This window comes from Dipteris shenzhenensis, chromosome 21 (genome assembly GCF_047967505.1).
Source record: "Dipteris shenzhenensis isolate YYH24624 ecotype China chromosome 21, Dip_SZ_1.0, whole genome shotgun sequence".
In the NCBI taxonomy this organism is placed as follows: Eukaryota; Viridiplantae; Streptophyta; class Polypodiopsida; order Gleicheniales; family Dipteridaceae; genus Dipteris; species Dipteris shenzhenensis.
This window is the reverse complement of record NC_141616.1, coordinates 42989341-43014656: the sequence shown is the minus strand read 5'-3', so window position 1 is coordinate 43014656 and position 25316 is coordinate 42989341. Positions and strand designations below refer to the sequence as shown.

Sequence of the window (25316 nt, the reverse complement as noted above, 5' to 3'; positions counted from 1 at the left end):
TTGTTTAGGTGCACGAGAGAGAGAATCTTCCCTCTAGTGTTCTCAAAAAATGTTTTTCTTAACAAAACACAAAACATGCGCCTTATAATTTTCAAGGTTTTTATTGAGAGCTTGCGGATTTTGGAACTATGATATAACAACTAAGATTTAATATTAGAAATTTGTTATTGTATTGTATTGAAATTGAAAGTGCCAGCAGGGTCCCCATAGAGAGTGACCAAGATAAAGCCTTAAGCCGCCCATTCAAGACCGACACACATACACCCACATGTTTCAGCCGCGTGGTCCAAATGCCGTTGGCACGTTCATTGTACATAGGTTGTGTTCACACTAGGCGGTGGCCCTCTCGAGCAAGATGGATGGCAGTCAGATCTGCTAGCAGTTCACACTGGGTGGCGGCCATCCTTTGACTCACATGTTGATCAGACGTGGACAACACGGACATCCAATGACAAATGCCCATCTCTCGTCCAACCCTAGAGAGCGCTCAACCTTTTTTTGTCGACTTGTCAGCAACATGCTCAACATTGGTCCACCTAGGATGGCAGCCCTTCACATATCATATGGCCTTGGAGTGTGAACCCAGTTGCATGAACCCAGGCATATGTAGTAGGAAGGGACACACGTACATCCTCCCAAGTGGACGGGGATGGAGAGCGCTCTCCTTCCATCCGGTCCCTTGTCTCAAGGCGGAGGATTATCATTTATTAACCCCAAATTGGACATGATCCGCCATATCGCCATGGCTTCCACTGGGGAGAGCCACCTAGGCAGTGGATCAATAGACGCCACTGTTGCTATCCTCAATCCGGTGGCGGACCGCTCTGCAGGTACCTCCAAAAGTTCGACTTCAGGTACGCGAAACAGGACGTGCCTCAAATTTCAGTGCTTAGCACCGACACAATTCTGGCAATACGTTTTCATTGTTATGCTTTGCAGGTAGGTCAATGACAGACCGTTTATGGAAGCAGTATTTTGCGGATCCCTGCCAGTGGATGGACAACCGAAAGGGCAAAGTAAGTTGGCAGAATGTTTTGCATAGGAAGGCTGGACAAATTCTTGGTCCCATAGTCTGACGACTGTGTTGTGAGTTTTTACAGGCAAACCCAAGAGCTCCAGATTTCAAGCATAAAATTACCAAGGAGTCGCTGTGGATCGACGGGTGGTACAATCCAGGTTGGGTTAAAGACATGCTCGAGAAAACGGAGTCCAGAAGCGTTGGAATGGACGGGGCCGAAACATCCATTGGTGAGCCCCGGTCAAATTCTGAAGACTGTGGCTTGGTGGAAAGTGTCTTCAATGGCAAGGCCAGCGTTAATGCATCTGAAGCCCAAGAATTTGTTGAGAACAGCGACTGGGATATGCTGAGCTTAGAGGAGACACTCACTTCTTTGGAACGGATGACCCAGCCGCCTTCGGTTCAGAACTTTATATACATCTTGCAGAAGTGCAGAAAAGAGAAAAATCTTGCGTATGCTAAGCGGTTGCATGCGTACATGTGCAAGTGGAAGTTGGACACTCATGACATTCTTGGGAACTATCTTATCCCAATGTTGGTGGAATGTGGAAGCATGCGCAGTGCTCTGCAGGTTTTTAAGATGTTGGTTGATCCTAATGTATATTCTTGGAATTCTCTCGTAACTGGTTATATTGAACGTGGGAAACCACTGCAAGCCCTCAAATTGTACCAGAAAATGCAAGAGGGGTGTGTACATCCTAGCAAGCATATTTTTGCAAGCCTACTGAAGGCTTGTGCTAGGCTCAAAAATGAGGAAAATGGCAGAGAAATACATGTCGAGATTGCAAGAAAGGGGCTGGAAAGAGATCCTTTTCTTGGCATCGCATTGGTGGATATGTATGCCAAGTGTGGGTTGCTTGCAAAAGCACGGGAAGTGTTTGACAACTTTCAAGTTCGCAACGTTGTCTCGTGGACTGCATTAATTGCAGGATATGTTGAACACAGGCTTGATGAGGAAGCGCTGAACTGTTTCAGACAGATGCAACTGGAGGGTGTGGCGCCCAATGCCCTCACGTTTGTTTGCATCTTGAAAGCTTGTGGCAGCTTACGAGCCATAGACAAGGCCCAAGAAATACATGCAGAGATTGCTAGAAAGGGGTTGGAAAGAGATTCGTTTGTTGGCACCACCTTGGTTGATATGTACGCCAAATGTGCCTCCTTTGCAAAAGCACAGGAAACGTTTGACAAGCTTCCAGTTCGAAGTGTAATCTCATGGAATGCACTAATCGCAGGATATGCCCAACACGGGCTTGGTGAGCAGGCACTGAACTGTCTCAAACAGATGCAACTGGGACGTGTGTCTCCGAGTTCTGTCACGTTTCTTTGCAGCTTGAAAGCTTGTTGCAGCGTAAGAGCCATAGACAAAGGATGTGAAATACATTCCGAGATTGCCAGAAGGGGGTGGGAAAGAGAGTCTTTCCTTGGTAGCACCTTGGTTGATATGTATGCCAAATGTGGCTTGCTTGCAAAAGCACAGGAAGTGTTTGACAAGCTTCCTGTTCGAAATGTAGTCTCATGGAGTGCACTAGCTGCAGGACATGTTGAACACGGGCTTGGTGATGAGGCCCTGGACTGTTTCAAACACATGCAACTGGAGGGTGTTTCTTTGAATGTGGTGACGTTTATTTGCAGCTTGAAAGCTTGTGGCAGCATAGGAGCTATAGTTAAAGGCCGTGAAATACATGCTGAGGTTGCCAGAAAGGGGCTGGAAAAAAATACGATTGTTGGCACCGCATTGGTCGATATGTATGCCAAATGTGGCTCGCTTGTGGAAGCACGGGAGGCATTTGACAAAATTCCAACTCGAAATGTGGTCTCCTGGACTGCACTAATTGCAGGGTATGCCCAACAAGGGGATTGTGACGAAGCATGGGGCTGTTTCCAGCGGATGCAATTGGAGGGTGTATCTCCGAATGTAGTCTCGTGGAATACACTAATCATGGGATATGCCCAGCTAGGAAAAAGTGAAATTGTTTTTGGTATGCTGGAGAGGATGCAAGGAGAAGGCATAAATCCAGACGGGGTCACATTCCTTAGTGCTCTCACTGTATGTAGTCATGCAGGTTTAGTGGATAAGGGCCAGAAGTACTTTCAGGACATGAGCAGAGTATATGGAATCACTCCGACTATTGAGCACCACACCTGCATCATCGATATTGTTGGCCGTGCTGGTCAATTAGATGAGGCTGTAGCAATGGTGGAGAAGATGTCTTTCAAACCTACTCTTGCAGTGTGGCATACTGTATTGGCTGCTTGTCGAAGGTGGGGTAATGTGGAGCTTGGAAGACAGGCCTTCGAACAAGCAGTGCGCTTGGATGAAAAGGATGTTGCAGCTTATGTCTTGATGTCGAACATCTATGCCGGTGCTGGCATGCAGGAGGATGAGATGAAGATTGAAGCTATGAGAGTGAAAGGACAAGCATCGAAGAAGCTAGGACAGAGTTGGACTGAGGTCGATGGAATTGTGCATGCTTTTGGTGTGGGGGTTACGAGACATTCCCAAAGCAAATATATATACGCAAAGCTAGAAGACCTTTATCTCAAAATGCGGGAGGAAGGATATACCCCAAATTTTCTGTGTGTTCCAAAGGATGTATCCAATAATGTGAAGGAAGATGAGGTATGTGGACACAGCGAGAAGCTGGCCATTGTGTGTGCCCTACTCAATACGCCCACTGGCACACCAATACGTGTCATAAAAAATCTCCATGTTTGTGACGACTGTCATACAATCACTTCACTCATATCAAAGATAGAGCAGCGAACTATTTTTATCAGAGATGCAGATCGTGTCCATGAGTTCAACGGGGGAGTGTGTACTTGCGGGGACCATGAGTGCATCTACCTTAACTAGTGTCCGTTTTTGCTTGAAGTGTTCACACTATAATGATGGAAAGACAGAGGAGAAGAACTCAAAGGAGGATGATAAGTGAGTTAGATTATGATTAGTGTCAAGGGACTTCGCGTTACAGGTCAGCAGTGATTCTTACTAAAATTAAGCTGGTGTGATCTCCTAGGAATCAATTCTGCAATATCTGTAAATCGACATACCCAAAACTTTTCGATGTTCTGCCTGTTCTGCCAAGGTACATTGTCAACTGCATGTGGCGCCTCTTGCAACTTCTGTTACGATTTTTATCTTCACTTCCTTTTGATTTATCCATTTAGGGCTTTGCATTTTATCACCTTTCAGTTCTAGTGGATGAGAGCTATCTATTGACGACAAGTTATCCCTGAAGGGATCCCAGAATGGAATGCAATATAACAGAAACCTGTCATGATGTTCAAACATGAACACATCAATCACAAGGCTCAACTTAAAAGGTTAGTACTCCAAAAATGATAATGACCATTTTACTTAAGCGTTGAAAGAGGTTTCCCACTTACGATCCATGAGAGCAAAGAGACTCACTGGACAACACACATTGAATAATTAAATCATGACCAAGACCATTTACATCATCAAAGTGATGAAAGAAGTTCCCTCTACTTGGTCATATAAGTTACAGCTTGAGTGTAGATGGTATTTTTGAAAGATGCAAAGCAAAGTTGATTGAAAAAGTTTACTCTCATCACAAGGAGCAGATTTTGAGGTACATATGAGTGCCCTCTCTCCCTCCTCTCCAGTTTTCCTACAGTCTAACAAAATCATCATGACAAACACCTAGAATCATGACCTCAATCGGCAATGGCATGTCCATTATTTTTACATGCTAGTAGGAGACATAAAATCTAAGCATTAGGGCCCAAAAAGAGAAAGTAGGCATTGATGTTAGACATGGCAATCTCATTTACAAGCAATGTGGTTCCAGGCAGCTTGCCAATTCGTCATAGTGACGCAAAAGAAAGAAATAATCCAAGTTTCCAGAAGAACCAATCTTTGTGAGGGTTTCACAAACAGAATTTCCAGATTTGAATAGGAGGGGGAGGGATGGAGGATGCCTTAGACGGGACAGCCCGTCCTCTCCAGCTCTTCCCTCCAAACCTCGTGCATGTGGTGTTCAGATCTCGATGATGTGATAGGCACTCCCCAATTTGATGCGTTTCATTGCATTACTTCCTTTTCAGTTGGGAAAGAGCCAAGATAGATTTCTCTGACCTTTCTGCTTTCCCCCCTGCTCGACTAGCGACCTGAGCATCAGCAGATCTTGTCTTCTATCCCCTGCGAAAGCAACAAACATGGTGCTCCTCTTCCACGATTCTCCGCTGGTTCCCAAGGAGGATCCGGTCAAGGAGGTGTGAGAAATGCAGCGATGCGAAGCAACGACTGAAAGAAAAATAGCAAGCACCCACAAGAGGAAACCAGAGAACAAGAGAGACTACACAAGATCTCGGGGAAAACCTCCTCAACTGCTAGAGAAAAACCCTCCACTGGTGGATGCACAACTGTGCTCTGTGAGATAAGAAACAAGGGAGGGAGGGGGTCCTATTTATAGGGTCACCCCTACCCCAACCAACTGACAAGGGGGGAGTAGGTGGCCGACTGGGGGGGGCGACCCTAGCCTATACAGACCGACCAGCAGGTCGGCTGTGGGCCGGCTCTTGGGCAGCCGACTAGCCCACAACCAAGGCGCCTACCTAGCGCATATGTGCGGCATGGTGGCAGCCTCCAAGGCGGGCTGTACGCATCCCCTTCCGTGCCTCTAGCAGGCCCGGATCAAGCCAGCAGACCCTCGCTCTGCTCCGGACAGATGGCACTCTCCCATGAATGCAAAACAGGGGCAGACAGCCATGCCCAGGGCCCGAGAACCTGTAGACAACCATGGTGAACCCCCTCTGCCTCTCTGGGGTGGGCAAACCCACAACAAGGGCCCTGACACTCCCTCATGGGGGGGCACCACAACCAAAGCCCTCACTCAAGGAGACGAGATGAATCTCTAACACCTCCTCTCAGCTTCTGGATCATCAATCATCCGGAGTGAGCTGGAATGATCGCTAAGCAACTGCTGTGCCAAAGGCTTGGTGAAGAGGTTGGCCTTGTTGTCCTCCGTCTTGCAATACGTCAACTGGATCACGTCATCAAGAACCTTCTACTGGACATAGTGGTACTGGATCTCAATATGCTTGGTGCGAGCGTGAAACACCAGATTCCTGGCCAGAGCGATACAACTTTGATTGTCACTATGGATGACGGTCGGGGCTGACTATGGAAACCCAATCTCTCTAAGCATGCGACGAAGCCAAACTGCCTCACAAGTAGCGAAGATGTAGCACGATACTTTGCCCTAGTAAACGAGAGTGACTGTCGATTGCCTCTTACTGCTCCAAGTGATGGCCTCCGAGACGAGAGTGAAACAGTACCTAGTGGTGGAACGGCGAGTGTCGGAATCACCTCCCCAGTCGGAGTCATTCCAACCTCAAAACTAGATCGTGGAATGCTGTTTGGATTGATAGAACAACCCACGATTGCGAGACCCCTGAAGATTACAAAGAATTCAAAGACCAGCATCCCAATGAGTCTTCTTGGGTGTCTGATGAAAGAGCTGAGAAGACCAACGGAGTAACATAGGTCTAGTCGGGTATTGAGGAGCCAAATCAGAGATCCAATCAACTTATGGTACTTATTGGCATCCACGGGGATCACTGGGATCATACTTGGTCAACTTGGTATTGGGGTCCATGGGTGAGGAAATGGCATGATAGTTGGACATGTGAAATGCCTCCAGAAGCTCCAGAGTTAACGTTTCTGTGACACAAAAGTAACCCTTTGGTCCTTGTGAAATCTCCAATCCCAGGAAGAAGTGTAGAAGCCCAAGATTTGTCATTTCAAAGGCCTGAGAGAGAGCTTCCTTGGTCTCAGTAATATGAGCGGTATGACTTCTATAATAAACAGATCATCAACATATAGGATGATAAGGGAAAGAAGTCTTCCTTGACGGTAAATGTACAGGTTGGGATCAGCACGGGATCGGCGGAAATGCTTGCGAACAAAGAACTCATCAATCTTCTGATTCCAAGCTCAAGGAGCCTGATTAAGGCCATACAAAGCTTTTCGGAGCCTGTAAACCATTCCTTCAGTTTTGGAGAACCCTGGCAGTTGCTCTACATAGATCTCTTCCTTCAAATCACCATTGAGAAATGCAGATTTAACATCCATCTGATAGATGGGCCACTGCTCATGAGCTGCGCAATTGCTAGGATTGTTCGAAGAGTGGCCATCTTGGCAGTAGGAGCAAACGTGTCATCATAATCAATCCTAGGGCACTGAGAGTATCCTTTGGCCACAAGTCGGGATTTGTGCTAATCCACAGTCCCATCGGAGGAGTACTTGGTCTTGTAGACCCATTTGACACCAATAGCAGAATGTCGTCGAGGACGGGGTCCAAGTTTCCAGGTGCCATTCCGGTCAATGGAATCCAACTCCTGTTCCATGGCCTCCTTCCAGTGGGGCTGGGAGAGTGCATCTCGGACATTTGAAGGTTCTGCATCTTTGAGGATACGGGTCATCAAGGAATAGTTTACCTGAATTGGAACTACCTCCAGAACTTTTTCCTTATTGTGGTGGGATTGCCGGGTCCACCCTCCTCTCGAAGCCATGAGGAAGGAATATCATTGACACCTGAATCACGAAGAGTCTCAATCAACTAACAAGGTACCTTTTGAGAACCTGACCCGGAACGATCCCCGGCGTCTTTGAGAGGGGTGGAATCATCTGGATCACTGTCAGGGTCAGTCTTGGGAGAAAAATCAGGAACTGTCGGAGCGGGGGGTACGGAGGGGAAAGATTCATCACTACTGTCGTCGTCCTCGGGTGTTGGAAGAAGAGGTGGGGAATGATCGATGACGGAAGATGGAAGCTGCTCATAAAAAATAACATCCCTGCTCAGAATAATCTCTTTCCTAAAATCCGGAGCCATCTTGTGGCCCGGAAGTTGTGGAAGCTAACAACGGGGGTGGAGGCATAACCGGAAGACTTGCTGGACAGCAAGGGGAAGATTGTCATTCCAGTAGATGGTGAAGAGCTTGAGAATTGGGAAGAGAGAGATGCCCACTCCCTAGCATTAATGAATCATTGGGACCACGGCGGACTCTGTTCTTCCACACATCTAGATAGCCGAGATGTCTGTAGAGGCGTGGGCTATCTAGACATGAGTGAGGCAGACAATGTTCATGACCATCTGACAAAAGTCAAGGTGGTAAGGGACCAGCTCACGACAGTTGGTCAGAAGGTAGATTCAAGTCAACTGGCACTGTTGATTTTACACAAGCTACCTCGAAGTTTTAAGAGTTTCGTGACTACGGTAGGACAAAGGACTAAGCCTCTCATCTTCGAGGAGCTTGGGCCTTTACTATTGCAGGAAGAGGCTCGGGAATATTTGTTTACTCAATCAGACGAGAAGGCTCTCGTGGCAAGGGACAAGCCCGGCAAGGGTAAGTTCAGACTCATTACACTTCAAAATCTTACACAAAATGCAGACTTACAATGCGATGTTATTGTCGATTGATTGCTTGACGGAGGAAGGCGCATGTCCTTCCCCATGTAGATGTGTTGCACCTTTGCAAGCAATCCTTTCTTCCCAAGCTTGAACTTCATGATGCAGCCCTTCCATTCATGCAAAAGATCACCTCTTTTGCTCTTGGGAAGCTTATGTGGACCCTTGGCAGATCCTCTCATGACTATCCAATCATTCAAGCTGTAGGTGCAAGGTACCCATTCACCCAGTGCATTTTTGCTCCTGTGGGACACAGAGTACATGTATGGTCTCCTCACCATGCTTGTACAGAGGTCACAACAGCAATAGTGGACTAGAAAGTGCAGCTTGGAGGGAGAGAGTAGCTCCGATGGAGAGAGAGAGAGAGAGGGAGAAGGTATAGAGGGTGCAACTGAAGGTTGAGAGAAGCTCCAAGAGGTGTTGTAGCTAGGAATGGAGGGAGAAAGAGTAGAGGGGGATGAGCAGTTGCTCCAGGAGGTGTTGTAGCTAGGAATGGAGGGAGAAAGAGTAGAGGGGGATGAGCAGCCACTACAGGAGGTACTGTAGCTAGGAATGGAGGAAGAAAGAGCAGAGGGGGATGAGCAGCTGCTGCTGTAGGAGGTGCTGTAGCTAGGAATAGAGAGAGAATGAGCAGCTGCTACAGGAGGTGCTAGAGAGGGAGAAACACAGTGGACCAGAGAAGGAGGGGGCAGAGAAGATGCCAAATGAGTTCCCACGTTTGAAAAATGGAGGGAGAATGGAGCTGGATCAGAGAAGAGGAGGAGGCAGCTGAGAGGGGGGAAAAATTCGCCCAAAAGGGCCTACCGCCTCTTGAATGACTTGTAGGTTTGTTTGGGGGAGGTGCATATGGGAGAAGGGTCAAGCATGGGTTGAGGGGGGGGGGGGGGGGGGGATGGTTTGAGTGGTCCCCGGTGTAAGAGGAGTAGCCAATAGGGGCTATTTGCAGGTCTGCCCACCCTCCACCTCAACATGGCATTGCCCCACAAAAAGGAGCACTGCCATTGGTATACCTCAAATGCCTCACTAATCCCTTGAAATTAGGAAACACTAATTGGGGGCCCTTTGGAGACCCCAATTCTCCCCTAATGTTCATCAAAGTCTAGCACACAACACATGCAATTTGCCATTGTGGCTAGATCGGGGGTTTCTTTTCATGTGCCATGAGGATTGGGACTCTAGACAACAGCGCAAGTGAGGAGACAAAGATGAAGATTCTTTGAACGATGAACAATATAAACCAAGAATCCATACAGCTTTTTGCATCAGCTCCATAACTCGAAGTCTTTTTTTTAAAAAAGCAAGTGGAAGCAGCAAGATCTAGCGACTACATATTGTGAGCATACTTACCAAAGCTTCAAAAAAGCTTGATTACAAGGATATCCTGACAAGATTGCTGTAGCCCCTTCAATGTAGTCTGAAATGATTCGTGTCATTGGAGAGAGAGTGAGTCCACATGAGAGAATACTCCGTCTCAACAAGGATTCTTGGTGATGGAGTAGGCAGGAGGAAGCTTGCAGCTGTGTGTGAGTGTGTATGAGAGAGAGGCAGTCCAGGCACCGCAATGTTGCCTACAGCAGCAGCAGAGTGAGTGACAGGAAGGACAACATTTTACGATGATGGAACAAGCAGGAGGAAGATTGCATCTCTATTAGAGAGAGATCTGGTGATGGAGCAAGCAAGATGAAGATTGCATCTCTATGCATGTGAGAGTGATAAAGAGAGAGAGAGAGAGAGAGAGAGAGAGAGAGAGAGAGAGAGGGAAAACTTGTAATTGAAATTCAAATTCAAAAGATAGATACACTCCACATATGGGCTAAGTGTAACTGCCAATTAACAATATGCTCACTTATTACAAACAAAGCCAAAACATGCTATTCAATTGTGTTTCTTAGCATTGTCCATGGACATGATTTTTTGAGTGGGTTAATGTGCTTCGACTGGATTTTGCTTTTGGTTGTGTAATAATCGGTATTTTGGCTTCAATGCCACTGTCAAGCTATGATGCATGATAGAATTTTGTGTAGGGCTATGATGCCTAGATTCACTTGGACTATGATGTCCATAATTTTTGGTGCACCCCCATTTTGGTCGAGGGAGGGCATGTTAGGTTTATGATGTGTGTGACCTCATGGGAGAATCAGATGCTTCGTCACTTGTGTGAAGAATTCACATGATTGGTATGTTTGCTTTAAAACGAGTTGTGATTGGATCATGCATGTTGGTCAGTGCATATCACTTGTGGAGGTTTCCTTTTAAAGTTCTTGTTCAAGTATTCTAGATCTGTAGCACTGTGTTTACCAACTTATATAATGTTAAAAACTTGAAAAAAACCAGTGTTCGATTGGCGCATGGGCTCTTGCAAGTTGTAACATTGTGTGTGGTCCCTCCAGATTATTGGGATACTGGATATGGTAGTCGCCTTTGTTGTGAAAATTCAATTGTCCTTTGTAGGTCTCGCCTGGCAGAGGTCCCCATAGAACAGCATGTCCACGCTGCCAAAGGGTTCACTGTGGTTGTGCTTAATCTCGCATAGGTGCATGTCTATGGCAATGAAAGCGTTTTGCCCCACCAAGGAAATCTCGTCTATCACAACCAGGTCCAAGTTTCTATCTTGCACCAAAAGTTCTTGCATGTTTTTAGAAGATAGTGGATGGTATTGTGATGTATAGAGCGAGGGGGTGCAGTGCTATATGTATGGTTGTTCCCTGTTGTAAGATGCCTTTCCCATGTAGGCCAGCAACAATACTCTGATGGTATTTGCTTCGCTTTACTCCTTGTGTGTGTGACAAAAACTCTATGGAATCGTTTCTTGAGGAGGATGTCCTTTAAGATGGCGCGCTATAATTTGTTCAATGGGTAGATGCGTGCATAGTACTACTCATTGTCTAGGAGGTCACAAGCTTGTACTTTTTTATTTGTAGCCGCACGCGGGCATGCTTTGCCTTGGATGTCAAGTTATAAGTCGTACTGATATGGTCTATTTGCACTCGTTGTGCTATTGCTTTTGTTACTTTGTGTGTTGCTTAGCGGTTTGGGAAGTTATCATTTTCAAGTTTGCTTCGTGAACTTGCCGTTGTTGGTGGCTCTGATTGGTGGTTCACAATTAAAAATTATCTTTGTTAGGCCTGCCTTGACCATGTCAGGCCTCCTTGTTTTCCTCCTAGAACAAACTATCCCCTAGCTAAAACTATGCTCACGTTTTCCATTTAGTTCAACCATTTGGCCCAAACTTTGACTTCCTAACCAGCTCTCCCCCTATTCTCTCTCTTCCAAAACGTTTCAAACATTCATTCCCGCCACTTTCTAGCAGCTGGTTTCAAAATATCTTCTTTCCACTCTTGCTTAGTCATTCTCTCTCCTCTTTGCTCACGTTTTTCTTCCACATTCGAAAATCTCTCAAAGAAACTTCTATCAAAGCTCTGTTCATCCCTCTTCTCTTCCATTCATTCTCTACTTATTTCACTCTCTCTTAGAAACCAAAGTTGCGACCTAAATCTGCTTGGAAGGAGTGAGAAAAACGGGTGTTCTCTCATTTTTGGTTCTTTCCTCAACCTTTTGAGTATAGAGAGTCACCTCCTAAAGTTGCGACCTAAATCTGCTTGGAAGGAGTGAGAAAAGCGGGTGTTCTATCATTTTCGGTTCTTTCTCTACCTTTTTGGAGTATATAGAGTCAACTCCAGAAGAAGAAACACATACTTTTCAGGTAATGAAGTGATTTCTTCTTGAAAATTTTGTTTGTATTAAGTACATACGTTTTTGTATCACACTTTGTCTATATGTTTGTTACAAGAGACAGGGAAGAGGGAGAGATTGAGGTAGATGATATATAAAACTACAATATGATTTTCGACATTTTTGTCTTTACTGGTATAGGAGGGATAGATATAGGAAGGGAGAGAGAGAGAGAAAGAGAGAGAGAGAGAGAGAGAGAGAGAGAGATTATTTCGAATTGCTATGTTTTTTTCTATTTGAGGGGATGAGTGAGGAAGAGAGACACATAAAATAGTCATTTTTTTCTTCAGTAGTATAGGAGGGATAAATATAGGAAGGGAAAGAGAGAGAGAGAGAGATAGAGAGAGAGATTATATTTGAAACCTGTGTTTTTTTATTTGTTTGAGGGGATGAGTGAGGGAGAGAGATAGAAAATAGTTGTTTTCTTCTTTGCTAGTATAGGAGGGGTAGATAGAGGAAGAGAAAAGAGAGAAAGATTATATTTCGAACTGCTATGTTTTCTTTTGTTGAGGGGATGATTGAGGGAGAGAGACAGAGATTCTATTTCAAACTGCTAGGTTTTAGAAGTATTTGAGAAAGAAGGAAGAAAAAGAGATCCTAATCAAAGAGTTTTGGGAGGGGGAGAGAGAATGATATGATATTGATAATGTTTTCTGTGTTTGTGGAGAAACAGAGCAGGAAGAGAGCATATCGTAACTAAGTATTTCAAAAAAATTTGATGTTTGTTTGTGTGAGGGGTACCTTGGAAGACATACTAAGAGAGAGAAGTATTCTATGTTTTTTGTAATAATATTTTGCTTGTTTTTGTGAGAGGTTTAGTTAAAGGAGAGAGGGAAGGAGGGGGGGAGAGAGAGAGAGAGAGAGAGAGAGAGAGAGAGAGACTTGCAAAGAAAGAGAAAGAGAGGGATAGAGAAAGAGAGAATAGAAGACATAAATTTGGAGGGTCTTTGGAGGTAGAAAGAGCTAATTTTAATCATATGGTACAGGGGCAGAAACTATGGAAGTAGAAAATGATAGATACAGAAGTAGTTTATAGTCTGTTGTATTGAAGAATGTTAAGGATAAGCATGGGGAATGGATTCCTTAGCTCTACAGGAAATATTCCAATGCAACCCACTAATCGTGGGTGCTACAAAGTGGGTCGGAAGGATGCAATGGACATCTCCAAACATTGGAAGGGAAGGATCTTAGATTTTGAAATTTCTCCTAGCAATAACACAGTGACACAAGTATATATTCAGCATGTCTTTACCCATGCAAACATATATGTGCATCCGAATGAAGGACTTCCATATCGTAGGCCCAATTGTAAGTTTTTCAAAGTGTACTAGTACTTCATTTGCTTTTTAGAGTATTTGCATTTATTTGGGGACGTTGATACTACTGTCTTATGCCTTGTATTTGTTTTACAGACTTATATCCATCTACTTACAAAGAGTGGGAGCCTGCAGCATGCATAACTGGGGTGTTGGATGTCCTCCATGTTGAGATCAGGAGTCTTCAGTATGAAGGTCGCACACCATCAAAATTAAAAAAGGACGGGATCTTCTTTTATCACTCAATTTTCATTGTACAAGATGAAGAAGGATAGTATGGTAGTGCCCTCTTTTGATAGTCCAGAATGGCTGCTTCCAAGCATGGAGATAAGTGAATCATATAGAAATAGAATGTTTAATGATGTGAGAAATGCTATGAAGCCAACTACTGGTGGAAGAAATGCTAGGTTAAGCTGGTTTCTTCCATTTCCATGCTTTGTTGATTTCTTTGCAAAAGTTGTAGGCAATTAAGGAAAACAAAGATTACTTACACTTACAAGAGCTTAGAAATGGACTGGCTATCTGAGCTATTTGACAATGGATGGACAAGAAGAACATGTCATGCCGAAGATTTAGTACAATGTCGATTGAACACTTTAGATGTGACATTTCGGTGGGCAAATCTTACAATTCTTGTTTGTATAAAAAATGATCAGGATACTATGTATTAATAGATCCCAAATTTTGCATAGGTATTTCATTGGAAGGCAAAATCTCTGCATGACTTTCACATTTAGAGGGTTTAGATGGAAGAACCTTCAATGGGAAGCAATGGATGATGATTTGCGTGATGGGACTCACAACCCTATTGTTGAGGTATCAATTTATCGGCAAGGACATCTTGATCTAATGTTGGAATTGGAAGAGGAGGGGACCATGCGATTTATCAGAGAAGAATTGCAGAGTTGGCAATAGCAAGCCCTCCCCAAGACTATTATTTTAGACTTGATAATCGCAAAGTTAGATATAGGGATGAGAAAAGTATCTTTTGTAAGAATTGTTGCCCCCCCCATACTCTAGAGATAGTAGAGACATGATGGCAGGTATTTCATATGATATCCAATTTCTTGGATCCTTAGTGCTTCAACAATGCACTTGGCAATAAGGCATTGTTACATGTATGAACAGAAATCATATATAATACGAAGTGTTGTTTCATTTATTGTTAAGATTTTTTAAATTAAGTATGCACCTCAAGATTGATGGCTCTCTATGGTCTATGAATGATAAAGCGATAAATATTTGTAATTTTAAATTGAAGTAACTATTTGTATATCTGTATTGTGCAAGACAGAGAGTGTGTGATCTCAAGATAGCAAATAGAGCGTAAGAGAGAGAGAGAGAGAGAGAGAGAGAGAGAGAGAGAGAGAGAGAGAGAAGTTGAGAGTACAATAAGCGACACAAATAATGCACCTGGCCATGAGACAGAGTTAGATGTATGGAGAGAGAGAGAGAGAGAGAGAGAGAGAGAGAGCAGTCAGGGACACAAAGGGCCTCTTAGAGATAGAGGGAGGGGGAGGGATACAAAGGGAGACAGAGAGAGTTAAGATTGCATTTATTCATTTGCACCTCTAAGTTGAGAAAGAGAAAAATACGAAAGTTAATTAAGGTCTTTGAGAGACTAAGAGATTGAAAAAAAAAAACCTAGATACAACTGATCCAAAGGGTGGATCCGCTAACAAAATACAAAAAGTGCACACATGAAATCAATGTCCATGACAATGGAGATGGGGACAGAAAGAGAGAGATGGAGAGTGGGATAGAGAGAGAGAGGTAGAGAATGGGAAGAGAGAGAGAGTTAAGATTGCATTTATTCATTTTCACCTCTAAGCTGAGAAAGAGAAAAATAAGAAAGTTAATTAAGGTCTTTGAGAGACTATGAGATTGAAAAAAAACCCATATACAACTGATCCAAAGGGTGGAGCCGCTAACAAAATACAAAAAGTGTATATGTTAAATCAATGCCCATGACATAGATAGCTAAGGGCAACATGGCAACAAGATGATCATTGGATGTCAGAGAGAGAGAGAGAGAGAGAGATAGATAGATAGATAGATAGTTTTTTAACGTCGTAGGAACAATCCCAAAGGGAGGAAAAGAGATAGAGAGACAGAGAGAGAGCAAGGGAGAGGAGGGGAGCGAGAGAGAGAGAGAGAGAGCAATGAGGAACACAAAGGAAGGGAAAGAAAGAAAGATATATTAACATCCTCGGAAGACCTTGTGGGTCTATGAGAGAAAGAGAGAGAGAGAGAGAGAGAGAGAGAGGGAGAGAGTGAGAGAGAGGAGAGGGAGATAGCTAAGGAGAGAGAGAGAGAGAGAGAGAGAGAGAGAGAGAGAGAGAGACTTTCCAAAGAAAAAATAATAAATATAAAAATATTGAAATTAAGAGCATTTTTAAGGGCAATGTCCATTTATAAAGTACACTTCTAAGGTCATTTTCACATTTTCAGTTTCCCACTCTTGAGTAACCTTGCATTCCACAGCCTCCTCTTTCATCTTCCCGAGCATCCTCCTACACTCATGGCTTTCCCTAGAGAGGCTTTTGACCAGTGGATTTCATCCACTGATTCCCATGCCTCTGCAGATTAGGTTTATCCTATCTTTTGCAAAGCATTTCATCTTGAGTCACACTTGAGAGCTCTCCTTCCTGTTGATAATCCCTCTCTTCAATTTTTTGATAGACTTATCCATGGGCAATCTGTCGGGATTGCTAACTCCCCTCACCAATGGGTTTCATTGGATATTTTGAGCTCTTTTGACCAGAGTGCTAACTTCAAGAAGACACCAGGTAGGGCCATGGATAATGTCCCTCTCTCTCTCCATGAGTACGCTATTCCCATCAGGGATGATTCATCTTCCCCAATTCATTTGATCGAGAGAGATACAGCCCTTACCGTTCTCCTTGCGACTAGCAAGTTTGATGAGGATGTTGGCTAGCAGCCCGAGGGTCCTGCATCCACAAGTGGTGGAGCAGGTCCATCAACAAGTGGTGGAGGAGATGACCTAGAACTAGACTTGGAGCCTGAGGAGCATACTATTAGCCTAGCTAAGGAGAAAGTTGAAAGCGAGGTCATCTTATCTTCATATCCGACTTGTGCATATCCATCCTCTACCTATAATCCAGATGAAGCAGCAAGCAAGCCACACCTTGCTTCGGTTGATCCAATCAGGATTGAGGGTAAGGAATACCTTACCCTATTGGAAGTGATAGAAGAAACCGGCGGTCTCCGAGAGGACGAGGTGCTCTGTCGGCTCTCAAATGACACTTTTGATGATGTCATTAACTTTGATGCTCTAGTGAATCCAGCAATCGATGAGATTGCACGCTTTGATGACTTGAGCCTCACTGATCTGGAGGCAATCCAACTAACACAGAAGGCAATCGAGGATCCCGCACCAGAGTACGACATGTCTGATGAGTAGTTCATGAATTTGAAGAGGGAATTGTTTGGGGACAGAGATGAAGAAGCTGCTGGCACCTCAAGCCAATATGAAGTTCAAGATCAACCACAAAAGGGAGTCCAATTGGACACTGTAGCTGACGCACTCCGCGATGAGGCAGAAAAGGTATGTAGCTTTGCCAGCTTCATCATGTGATTCAAAATCATCTCTATATAATTCTAGGTTCCATTACAGGAACAAAAATCATTGCTTTTTCTTCAACTGGTAGGGAATAAAAAATAGGATTTAGGGTTTAGAGTAGAAAACCCAAGAAAATTTTATGATTTTTAAACCCAATACATCCACATCTTATTTTTCATTCCCAAGCAGAAACAGGGCTCTGGTCGCATGATGTCGGATTTAGGGTTTATAGCTGGGGTTTTGGCTTGAAAATGATGGACATGGTTTCTAGGGTGTCAGAGGCCTCCCAAATTTGATTTAGGGAATGAAAAATAAGATTGAGGGTTTAGGTTACAAAACCCAACCAAATGTTATGATTTTGAACCCAGGACATCCTGCCACTGTCACACTTGCCCTGCCACTTGCCCCTCCCATTCCATTTGTGTAAATAGGGTTATGCTTTTTCACAGATTAAAATCATATCTTTAAGAAATATTTTTTGGGAGGCCACTGGGACCCTAACAACCATGTCCATAAATTTTATGCCCAAAAAACCCCTGCAAGCCCAAAATCCGACATCATGCGACCAGAGCCCAGTTTTTTGGGCATACTCCGTGGTGCCTTGATCTTGGACCTGGCCGTGGGGGATGGAGAGAGTGTGCAAGAGAAAGGGTGAGGGTGCAAGAGATAGGGTGGAAATCTCAAAGGCAAGTGGGAGGTGGTGTGGGAGTGGAGAGCTCTTTAAACAGTGAAATGAAAATGAGGACACATTCTCTTATATAGGGATAAAAACCCTAATTTTTTAAAAATCCTTGTTTCTATAAAAACCCTTAAAAAAGTAAAATTAGTGCAACCTTGAGCTAAATACTTATAATTAACATCCCATAACACAAAATTTCTCATTTATACTGCAACTCACGTCCATTATACGTAGTCAATCTTCTTTGATCCTTTCTTAAAGAATCTCGTCCAGTAGCTCCTTCTAAGCTGCAAACACCTTGCATCATTCATGGCTCGCTCAGAACATTGATTGCCTTGTCTTCCTGAATGAAATGATTTTAGATCGTGGGAGAATCTCATATGAGAGAGGAAAAGGCGAGATTTGAAGGAGAAGCGCCCAAAATAGAGAAAGAAGAAGGTAGGTTGAATCTCATTCAAAAATCTTGAACGTTTTGAAAGAATGAGAGTGAAATGGGAGGGAAATACAGGTAGAGAAGAGAAGTGACGAGATTTTGGCATGAGAGTCCATCCCATGAGAGGGAGAATAGAGAAAGAAGCTTCCCGCTCAAGAGCCAGCAGGAAATTTGAAAAGAAGGCTGGAGCAAAGAAAAATTCGAAATGGTGCTCAGAAATGAGGGGGAAGCAAGAGGAATGAGAGAGAATGAAAGGAGTGTGGTAGTTGGATCGGAGGATTTGGTTTCAAGTCAAATGGTTCAAGTTTGGTTGAGAAACTAGGTTTCTTAGTTTGGTTATAGTTAAAAAACGTGATGGGAGAGTTGAGGCAGCAAGTGGGTGCTCCACCTCATTGTTTGGGCCATTGAATAAAGAAACAGAGAAGTCAGGCGACTTTCAATATTCTATTGCCCTCCACCAGCCAATATTCTATTGAGTTTTATTCACCTTATTCTTCCATGTCACCAACCCAAGAGCTCCCTTACAGGGCCCTTTTTTAGTCCAAATTATTTGTAATGCAGCACCAAACTATGGATTGCCGAGAACCAGGGAAAGAGAGAGGAGAGAAAACGAAATCCAGCTCCGTTAACCCAGTACGAGAAGGATGACTTTGCTTGTCAGAAGGGCTTAGAGGAGGAGGAGAAAATAAAAATAAGTATGGCTACTAACGAAATAGATAAATTGCAGTCATATAGGAGAGAGTTGACAGACTTTCAAAGTGAGATATCTTCACGTGTGACTCGTTATGGAAAATTTACATCCCAGGAAGCGCAAGCCATTCAGAATAAACAAAGTGTTATGCAATCAATCCTGTAATTTTAGCTACATCGATGAGGATAAATGAGCTTAGCTCTTGAATGGGTTGAATTTAGGATAGAGAGAGAAAATAGATATGCCTTCCAGTGAGAGGCTTATTGTAACTTTTGGTGTTTTTCAACACCTTTATAAATATTGTGAGAGTTTGCTACTTCCACTTGTAACTTTTGAAAGTGTTTCCTAAACACTATTATAAATATTAAGAGAGTTCACAATTGCCGAATCTTATTTTTTTGTGTAACTTATCTCAAGCTTATTGTAACTTTTGATGTTTGTCAACACCTTTATAAATATGGTGAGAGTTTCCTTAATACTGTAACTTTTGAAGGTATCTATTAACACCATTAAATATTAAGAGAGTTTACAACTGCTGAATCTTATTTTTTTGTGTAACTTATCTAAGCTGCGTTAAATTTTATAATTTTAGTTTCATCTCCTTTAAAAATATATTTAAAAATGCTTGTTTTTATGTTTTTATATGTGCTTTGAAGATTGGGTTTTTCTTAAATTTTATCCGAAAACTAGTCCAAAAGTATATGTAAAAATGAATTTGTACATTGACAAGTCCAAAATTAATAAAATAAGTATTACAGATTTAAAGCCAATTAAGGGCCTCTATCTCTCTAAGAGCCTTCAGGCTAATCACCCACGCAAGTTTCTTCCACCATTCATTTCGTCTCCATTCCCCCCTTATCCTCTTCATTTCCATTCTAGCCAAAGCCTGAATGCCTCATTTATACTACTGCCTAGTATAAAGCAGCTGATTGGAAACAAGGGCAAGATGGAGACCTATTTGTAAACCCAATTGTTAGAATTTTAGCTCCCTTTGACAATTTGAGTTATCCGAAAACAAGATAGAGTGGAGTCTAGAGATTTTCCGAGACTAAAGCATTTTAACCCACATATGATATGGACTGCAGTAACCCGAATACTCACAGATACAAACATAAATTTCAGAGAATAATGGTGACACTGTAGAAAGTCCAAAATGTTTCTATATCATTCAAGTACGAACTCTCGACTCAGATAAGAGACCTCCTGCTCATGGCTACCGACCTTGTTGCAGGTTACATAGGATGCATCAACCGACTATAGACCCTAGACTACGAGCAGCTGCTCGGACTACAAAAAGAGAAACCTTTAACAGCTAGACGACTCTCATCTGGTACACACGATGCTCTGCACAGGCCCAGGCCTGAAAAAGAAGCTCCACACAACTTGTGTTGTGGTTTTGTAGGTCACGGTGGCCTGTGTAGATACACCAAGCTGCCATGCCTTCAGCCACTTGTAAGACATGCGTAGTCGCCTCAACCAGCCAATCAACACTCTCCTTCATGCATGGACCAATCACGTCCCAACCAGCCAAGCCTCCACCAACGACTTCTCAAACCTTAGAACCATCATCAACCTTAGCAGGAATATATGCCCATGAGGCTTCTCTCTAACACAGCATGCATACTAAAGGAGCACCGCATCACAGCATTCCAAGGGTTATTTTCTCTCCACTTCTCATTATACTTATAAGTGTATTCAAACTTCCAATCACATATTATTATTACAGCAAGAAAATTGTCCTGAATTTTGAAGAGCTTACCTCAAATGGAAAGTGTAGGCGAATATGAGGTGGTGCGAAAGTGTTATAGGAGTACACTAGCTCCCAACCTCCTCAATTCATGTATATTTTGTCAGATTGTGAACCCCAGGGTTAATGAGATAAAAATGAAGATGTAACTGAAGAGCACAGCAAAGTCAGTGCACAAGTAGAAACCTAAGCAAAGAACAGAATGAGAGGTAAACTAATGCATTTAAAGTTAGAATGGGTATACTACCTCATGCTCGGTATGTAAAAATCTGTAGCCTCTGAAGCTATTAAGAAAGTGAGACGAGGCACTGATTGGGACGTAGTGCTGTGACATTTTGGATCATGCAATACTCACGCTTAACATAGAATGGCATGTTCCAACCAACCAATAGTTAAAAGGTACAAAGGTGTGGATAGCAAAGGAGCTCACACAGTCCCAAGCACCGAACAGGAAAATTAGCTAGCATTGACAAGCAAGAAAATGACTGGGGGCACTCTATGGAGGGAAATTTCCATCCACTGAAAGTTCATATGTTAAAGCTCGGTCCAGTGTCTACTTCTGACATATACCCTTTTTTCCAGTGAACTTTAGACATTTCTTAGAAGTGATAGTCACTCATAAGGTTGAAACCATGATAGTCACTCATAAGGTTGAAACCATAATCTGCACCACGCATAGCAAACTACTACGACATCCCCACTGATGTCATCAGCACCCAACAGTGGGTGTAGACCATAGTATGAACATATGCTACAAATCCACACCCACACATACTTGAGCATCCAATTATACAAAGGTATTTGTACTGAGTTTCTGTTGGCACTCCAGAGGTGAAGGGCAAACTCAGTCATGACAAAGGCTAGCACTAAAGAAGAAGGCTAATAAAAAAGTAGTCCACTTTCCCTTCATTTAGGCTACAACTGCTTGTGAAGCCTAAATGATTTCATTTTAGTCCCAAATAAGCATCCAAGCAAGAAAATGTGTAGACAATCTGTGCTCTTTGTCCTTGATCTTGCAAGCCTTCATTGCACAAGAATCTCTCTCTCTCTCTCTCTCTCTCTCTCTCTCTCTCTCTCGATAAAGTTAACAAGGGTGCTTCATCTTCCCAGAATGAAAGATCATAATATTAGATTGTGAAATTGGATTACAAACCAATCCATCTTCCTTTGACTGACAATGCAAAAATCCCCCTTTCCAATCCATAAGCAGAGAATTAAAAACCTCAGCTGCTGTCCGTGACTTCTTTTCTTCAACTGCTTGAAAGTTATCGCCTTTTCTTGCTGAGGTGTAAGGTTTTTATGATGTATAAAGGGCAAAGTTTTGCCATTGGATTGAGATAAAATTGAAAAGCATACTCGTTCAAAAATCAATATTAATGCTTGATAAAGGAGAGCTTCCTGGTGCATGTCCCAACTACTCTTTAACTTGAAATGACAGCCAAATAGAGAACTTCAACACTTGGAATAAATACTGTACAACTCCCCTACTTGTCATGCTTAACCAAGGCACACCTGAGGTAGCTTTCTGTTTATAGAAGTCACTGCATATGCGTGAGCTTCCAGAAATAAGCAGCTAAAATTGCTTTTAATAGAAAGGATGAGGATGATTCCTCAAACTTTTAGATTGATAAATCTCCAAATGCATGATGGCTTGGTTCACCAATTTCTCCAGTGAGGGATACTGACACATATTTTTTGCGAACCCCTTTAGGGGTGGTAAAGGCTCTGCTTTGGCAAGCTCTTCGCTGTCTTTAACATGTAAGGCAAGGTAACACATGAGAGCCACCGCAGAAAGCTGAGCCTGACCTTTCCCAAAATAAATCATCTGGACAAGGTGAATAGCACCTGAGGCTTCAATAATTGCCCGGGAATGTTCAACATGTAGAAAATTATCCTCGCAGGCAAATTTTTCTAAAGCCATTGCTGCCTCCTCTGCAACGAGAGTTTCTGGGCATTCGAGCTGTTTAACAAGGGGCTTTACCACCCTTGTTTCTCTGGCAGGGAATGTGCGGGACAAGCAACCAATAGCCTTAATGCAAGCGACCTGCAATTCAGGAACTCCTTCTTCAACGAGTCGCAAAAGCTGATCCACCACTGCCTTGGCAGCTGGCGAGCTCATCTTGAAAGCTGCCCTTCTAAGTTCAACGTCCATTTCGGCCACAGCAGCAATCTCCATCACAGCCATCACAGAATTCCGTTGCACGGCACCCTTTCCCTTTTCCATCAACGTAGCAAAGCACAGGAGAGCTTTAGTCTCAGTTATACTCTTGCTGGTTTTGGGATTACCCTTTGCCAGCATCCACAACGCACGAGCCACTTCTGCTTTCAGTTCTGCCTTGATTTCAGGATCCTCGTTCTCTCTTTCCCTCCGATTGAGTTCCCTTTGAGTGAGTCCTCTCCCATTCTCCATACCGACAGATATAGCTCTGCCAGCCACGTTTCCGTTCCTCTGTCCAGGGGGTAGAGCAGTAGGCTTATTAGCTGCTATACTGGTCATAAGCGTGTGCATAGAGACTGGCTCGGTCTTGCCCTGCTCTTCCAGGGTCTCTGCAAGAAGAGCGACCAACCTCCGGATGGCAAGATGCTCCAGAAAGAGGTCTTGCTGGTCTGGATCGACATGCACCATTTCCGCGAGCGCCCAAGCAGCAGACGCTTGAACTCTCATGGGTGCGCCATCTAGAACCTTCACAAACACTGGGGCAACTCCATCCTCAATCATCTGCTTGACGATGTCCGCATCCTTCGCCATGTAACCAAGCGCCCTAGCAGCAGCCTCTCTTGCCATCAGAGTCCCATCCATCAGCACCTTCAGCAACGGCGTCACCGCTTCTTCTTCCACTATGATTTTGGCATTTCTTTCATTGTTCCGTGCAACTTCACACAACTGATTCGCGGCCTCTTCTTTCTGTTCTTCTGTTCCGCGTAGTAGGAGTGCAATGTGCACCCAACAGAATCCCATCATTGGATCCGATGATGCAATCGGTGGCATCCCGGAATCACCTCCGGTTGACGATATGTTGAGGAACCAATTCATGTCCGCAATCGCGTTATCCAACAGAACGTTCACCCGTTTGAAATCATGCGCGGACGTGATCGTTATGAGCCGCTTGACAACGCCGTTCCTGCTGCATTTTCTCACAAGGATCAACGCCTTGCCGAGGGACTTTTGCAGCTCCTGAGTGATGCGGCGCAGGGGGCGCATGTAAAGCCCTCCGGCGCCATCGCGGGAGACGAGGGCAACGTCGCGAAGGCGCTGAGCTAGGGCTTCGACCTTAAGCTTGAGCTCGGCGCACTCCTGGCGGTAGGAATCGGCGTCATTGGCGAGGCGACGGAGGGAATCAGTGAGTTGGATGGGAACAGCCAAGAGGTCCTCGATTTTCTCAGGTTTCTTCTCCATGCAAGCTGAAAGCAAGGAGGGAGGGTAAGGGGCGGGGGCATTGGGGAGGACGAGAACGATTGTTTCTAGTCTTCCTTTGCATTGACTTGCCGTAACCACAAAAACTTTTGACTCTTTATTTGTTGGTTTTCGAAATGTTATGCATAACCTCTACTCTCTACCACAAAGGCCACACGACATTATGTGCTTCTAGAAGCATGGCTTCAAAGATTGCTATCTAGTAAAACCTTTATTAGTTACAAATACATTAGCCTTAATACTCCCCTCCTCATAGTCCAATCCACTTCTATTGCTTCCATTCCTTCACTATAGCATGCCGGTTTTCAAAATGCATAACATTTAGTCTATGCTAAAAAGCACAAACAAAATCTTGACTTGAATCAATAAAAATTTGCAATTTTCTCGAAGCACAACTTCTATTCTATTCTATTCTATATGGAGACTAATCCCATACGTGAGAGGAGGGAGGTTCGCGGGAGGTCCGACGGAGGAATTGTAGAAGTTCAGAGGGAGTGGAGAGTAGTGGAGGCATCTGCACCGCTAGAGGAAGAGAATAGATGCATCGCGTAGGTTCGGAGGGGTTGGCACAGGGACGTTCGGGGAGAGGAGCAACTTAGATGAGGCTCGGCAAGAGAACAAGAGGTTTGGCGATTGGAGGGAGAGGCGACCACATGGCAAGAGGCAGAGAGGCAGAAGGAGGGGGACAAAGGCACGGTATGTTACCACGTGGCACAACGTGGCGCATGCGAGAAGGTTTCAATGGACCAAAAGACACAAGAAGGTGGCCGTTGTGCCACATGTAGACTTACGGCGGAGTATGGCGAGCGTGACACTTGCCACGTGTGGGCTGGCAGAGAGAACATGCACGCCAGAGCCACAATCAAAGAGGTGAGATAGACAGGGAGCTAAAGCGATGAGGTGGTGCGCGATCAAGGGGTGAGGTGGCATGTTGCAACCGGGGCTGGCGACTGGCAGCGTGGCACGACAGCCACGCATGTCAAAATTGACACTTGGCAACCAAGTGAGCAGCATCGCGGGGCACAAAGAGCAGCACATGAGGCGCATCAATTTCCCACGTGGTGGCGTGGATGTCACGTATAGCGAAGCGAGACGTGCAGTCAGGAAAGTGAAAGAGCAGTCAAGTGCTGGCCCATGGCCCCGCCACAGGGCACGACACGATAAGACATTGGCTCCCAAAATGACACACGACCCCCCATGGTAAGACATCACGAAAGGACAGTACAAGCGTGCGTGCGCGCGCGCGCGCGTGTGTGTGTGTGTGTGTGT

At 44.2% G+C, this 25316-nt stretch overlaps 2 protein-coding genes across 3 annotated transcripts; one reads left to right on the top strand and one right to left on the bottom strand.

Moving 5' to 3' along the window:
• The first annotated feature begins 622 nt into the window (after positions 1 to 622).
• LOC147888883 (pentatricopeptide repeat-containing protein At3g26782, mitochondrial-like) lies at positions 623 to 4454 on the top strand. 2 transcript variants are annotated; one of them, XM_087392948.1, is made up of 4 exons: positions 623 to 830; positions 940 to 1016; positions 1101 to 4093; positions 4246 to 4454. In XM_087392948.1, the coding sequence occupies exons 1-3, from the start codon at positions 650 to 652 to the stop codon at positions 3870 to 3872; spliced, it is 3030 nt and encodes a 1009-aa protein (XP_087249074.1). In that variant the 5' UTR covers positions 623 to 649; the 3' UTR covers positions 3873 to 4093; positions 4246 to 4454. The 2 variants fall into 2 exon arrangements, with proteins under 2 accessions (XP_087249074.1, XP_087249073.1); XM_087392947.1 differs by having other exon boundaries at positions 623 to 854.
• Positions 4455 to 21770: 17316 nt separating this feature from the next.
• Positions 21771 to 24109, bottom strand: LOC147888882 (uncharacterized). Its single transcript, XM_087393018.1, has one exon. It carries the CDS (start codon positions 24027 to 24029, stop codon positions 22218 to 22220), a length of 1812 nt encoding a protein of 603 aa, XP_087249144.1. The 5' UTR covers positions 24030 to 24109; the 3' UTR covers positions 21771 to 22217.
• Positions 24110 to 25316: the final 1207 nt, after the last annotated feature.

Excerpts from the sequence above, each read along its gene's own strand:
- LOC147888883 (XM_087392947.1), top strand. The coding sequence starts at position 650 with ATGGAGAGCGCTCTCCTTCCATCCGGTCCCTTGTCTCAAGGCGGAGGA. Across the intron at positions 855-939 it reads CTCCAAAAGTTCGACTTCAG|GTAGGTCAATGACAGACCGT; the intron begins GTACGCGAAACA and ends TATGCTTTGCAG. Across the intron at positions 1,017-1,100 it reads TGGACAACCGAAAGGGCAAA|GCAAACCCAAGAGCTCCAGA; the intron begins GTAAGTTGGCAG and ends GAGTTTTTACAG.
- LOC147888882 (XM_087393018.1), bottom strand. The coding sequence starts at position 24,029 with ATGGAGAAGAAACCTGAGAAAATCGAGGACCTCTTGGCTGTTCCCATC.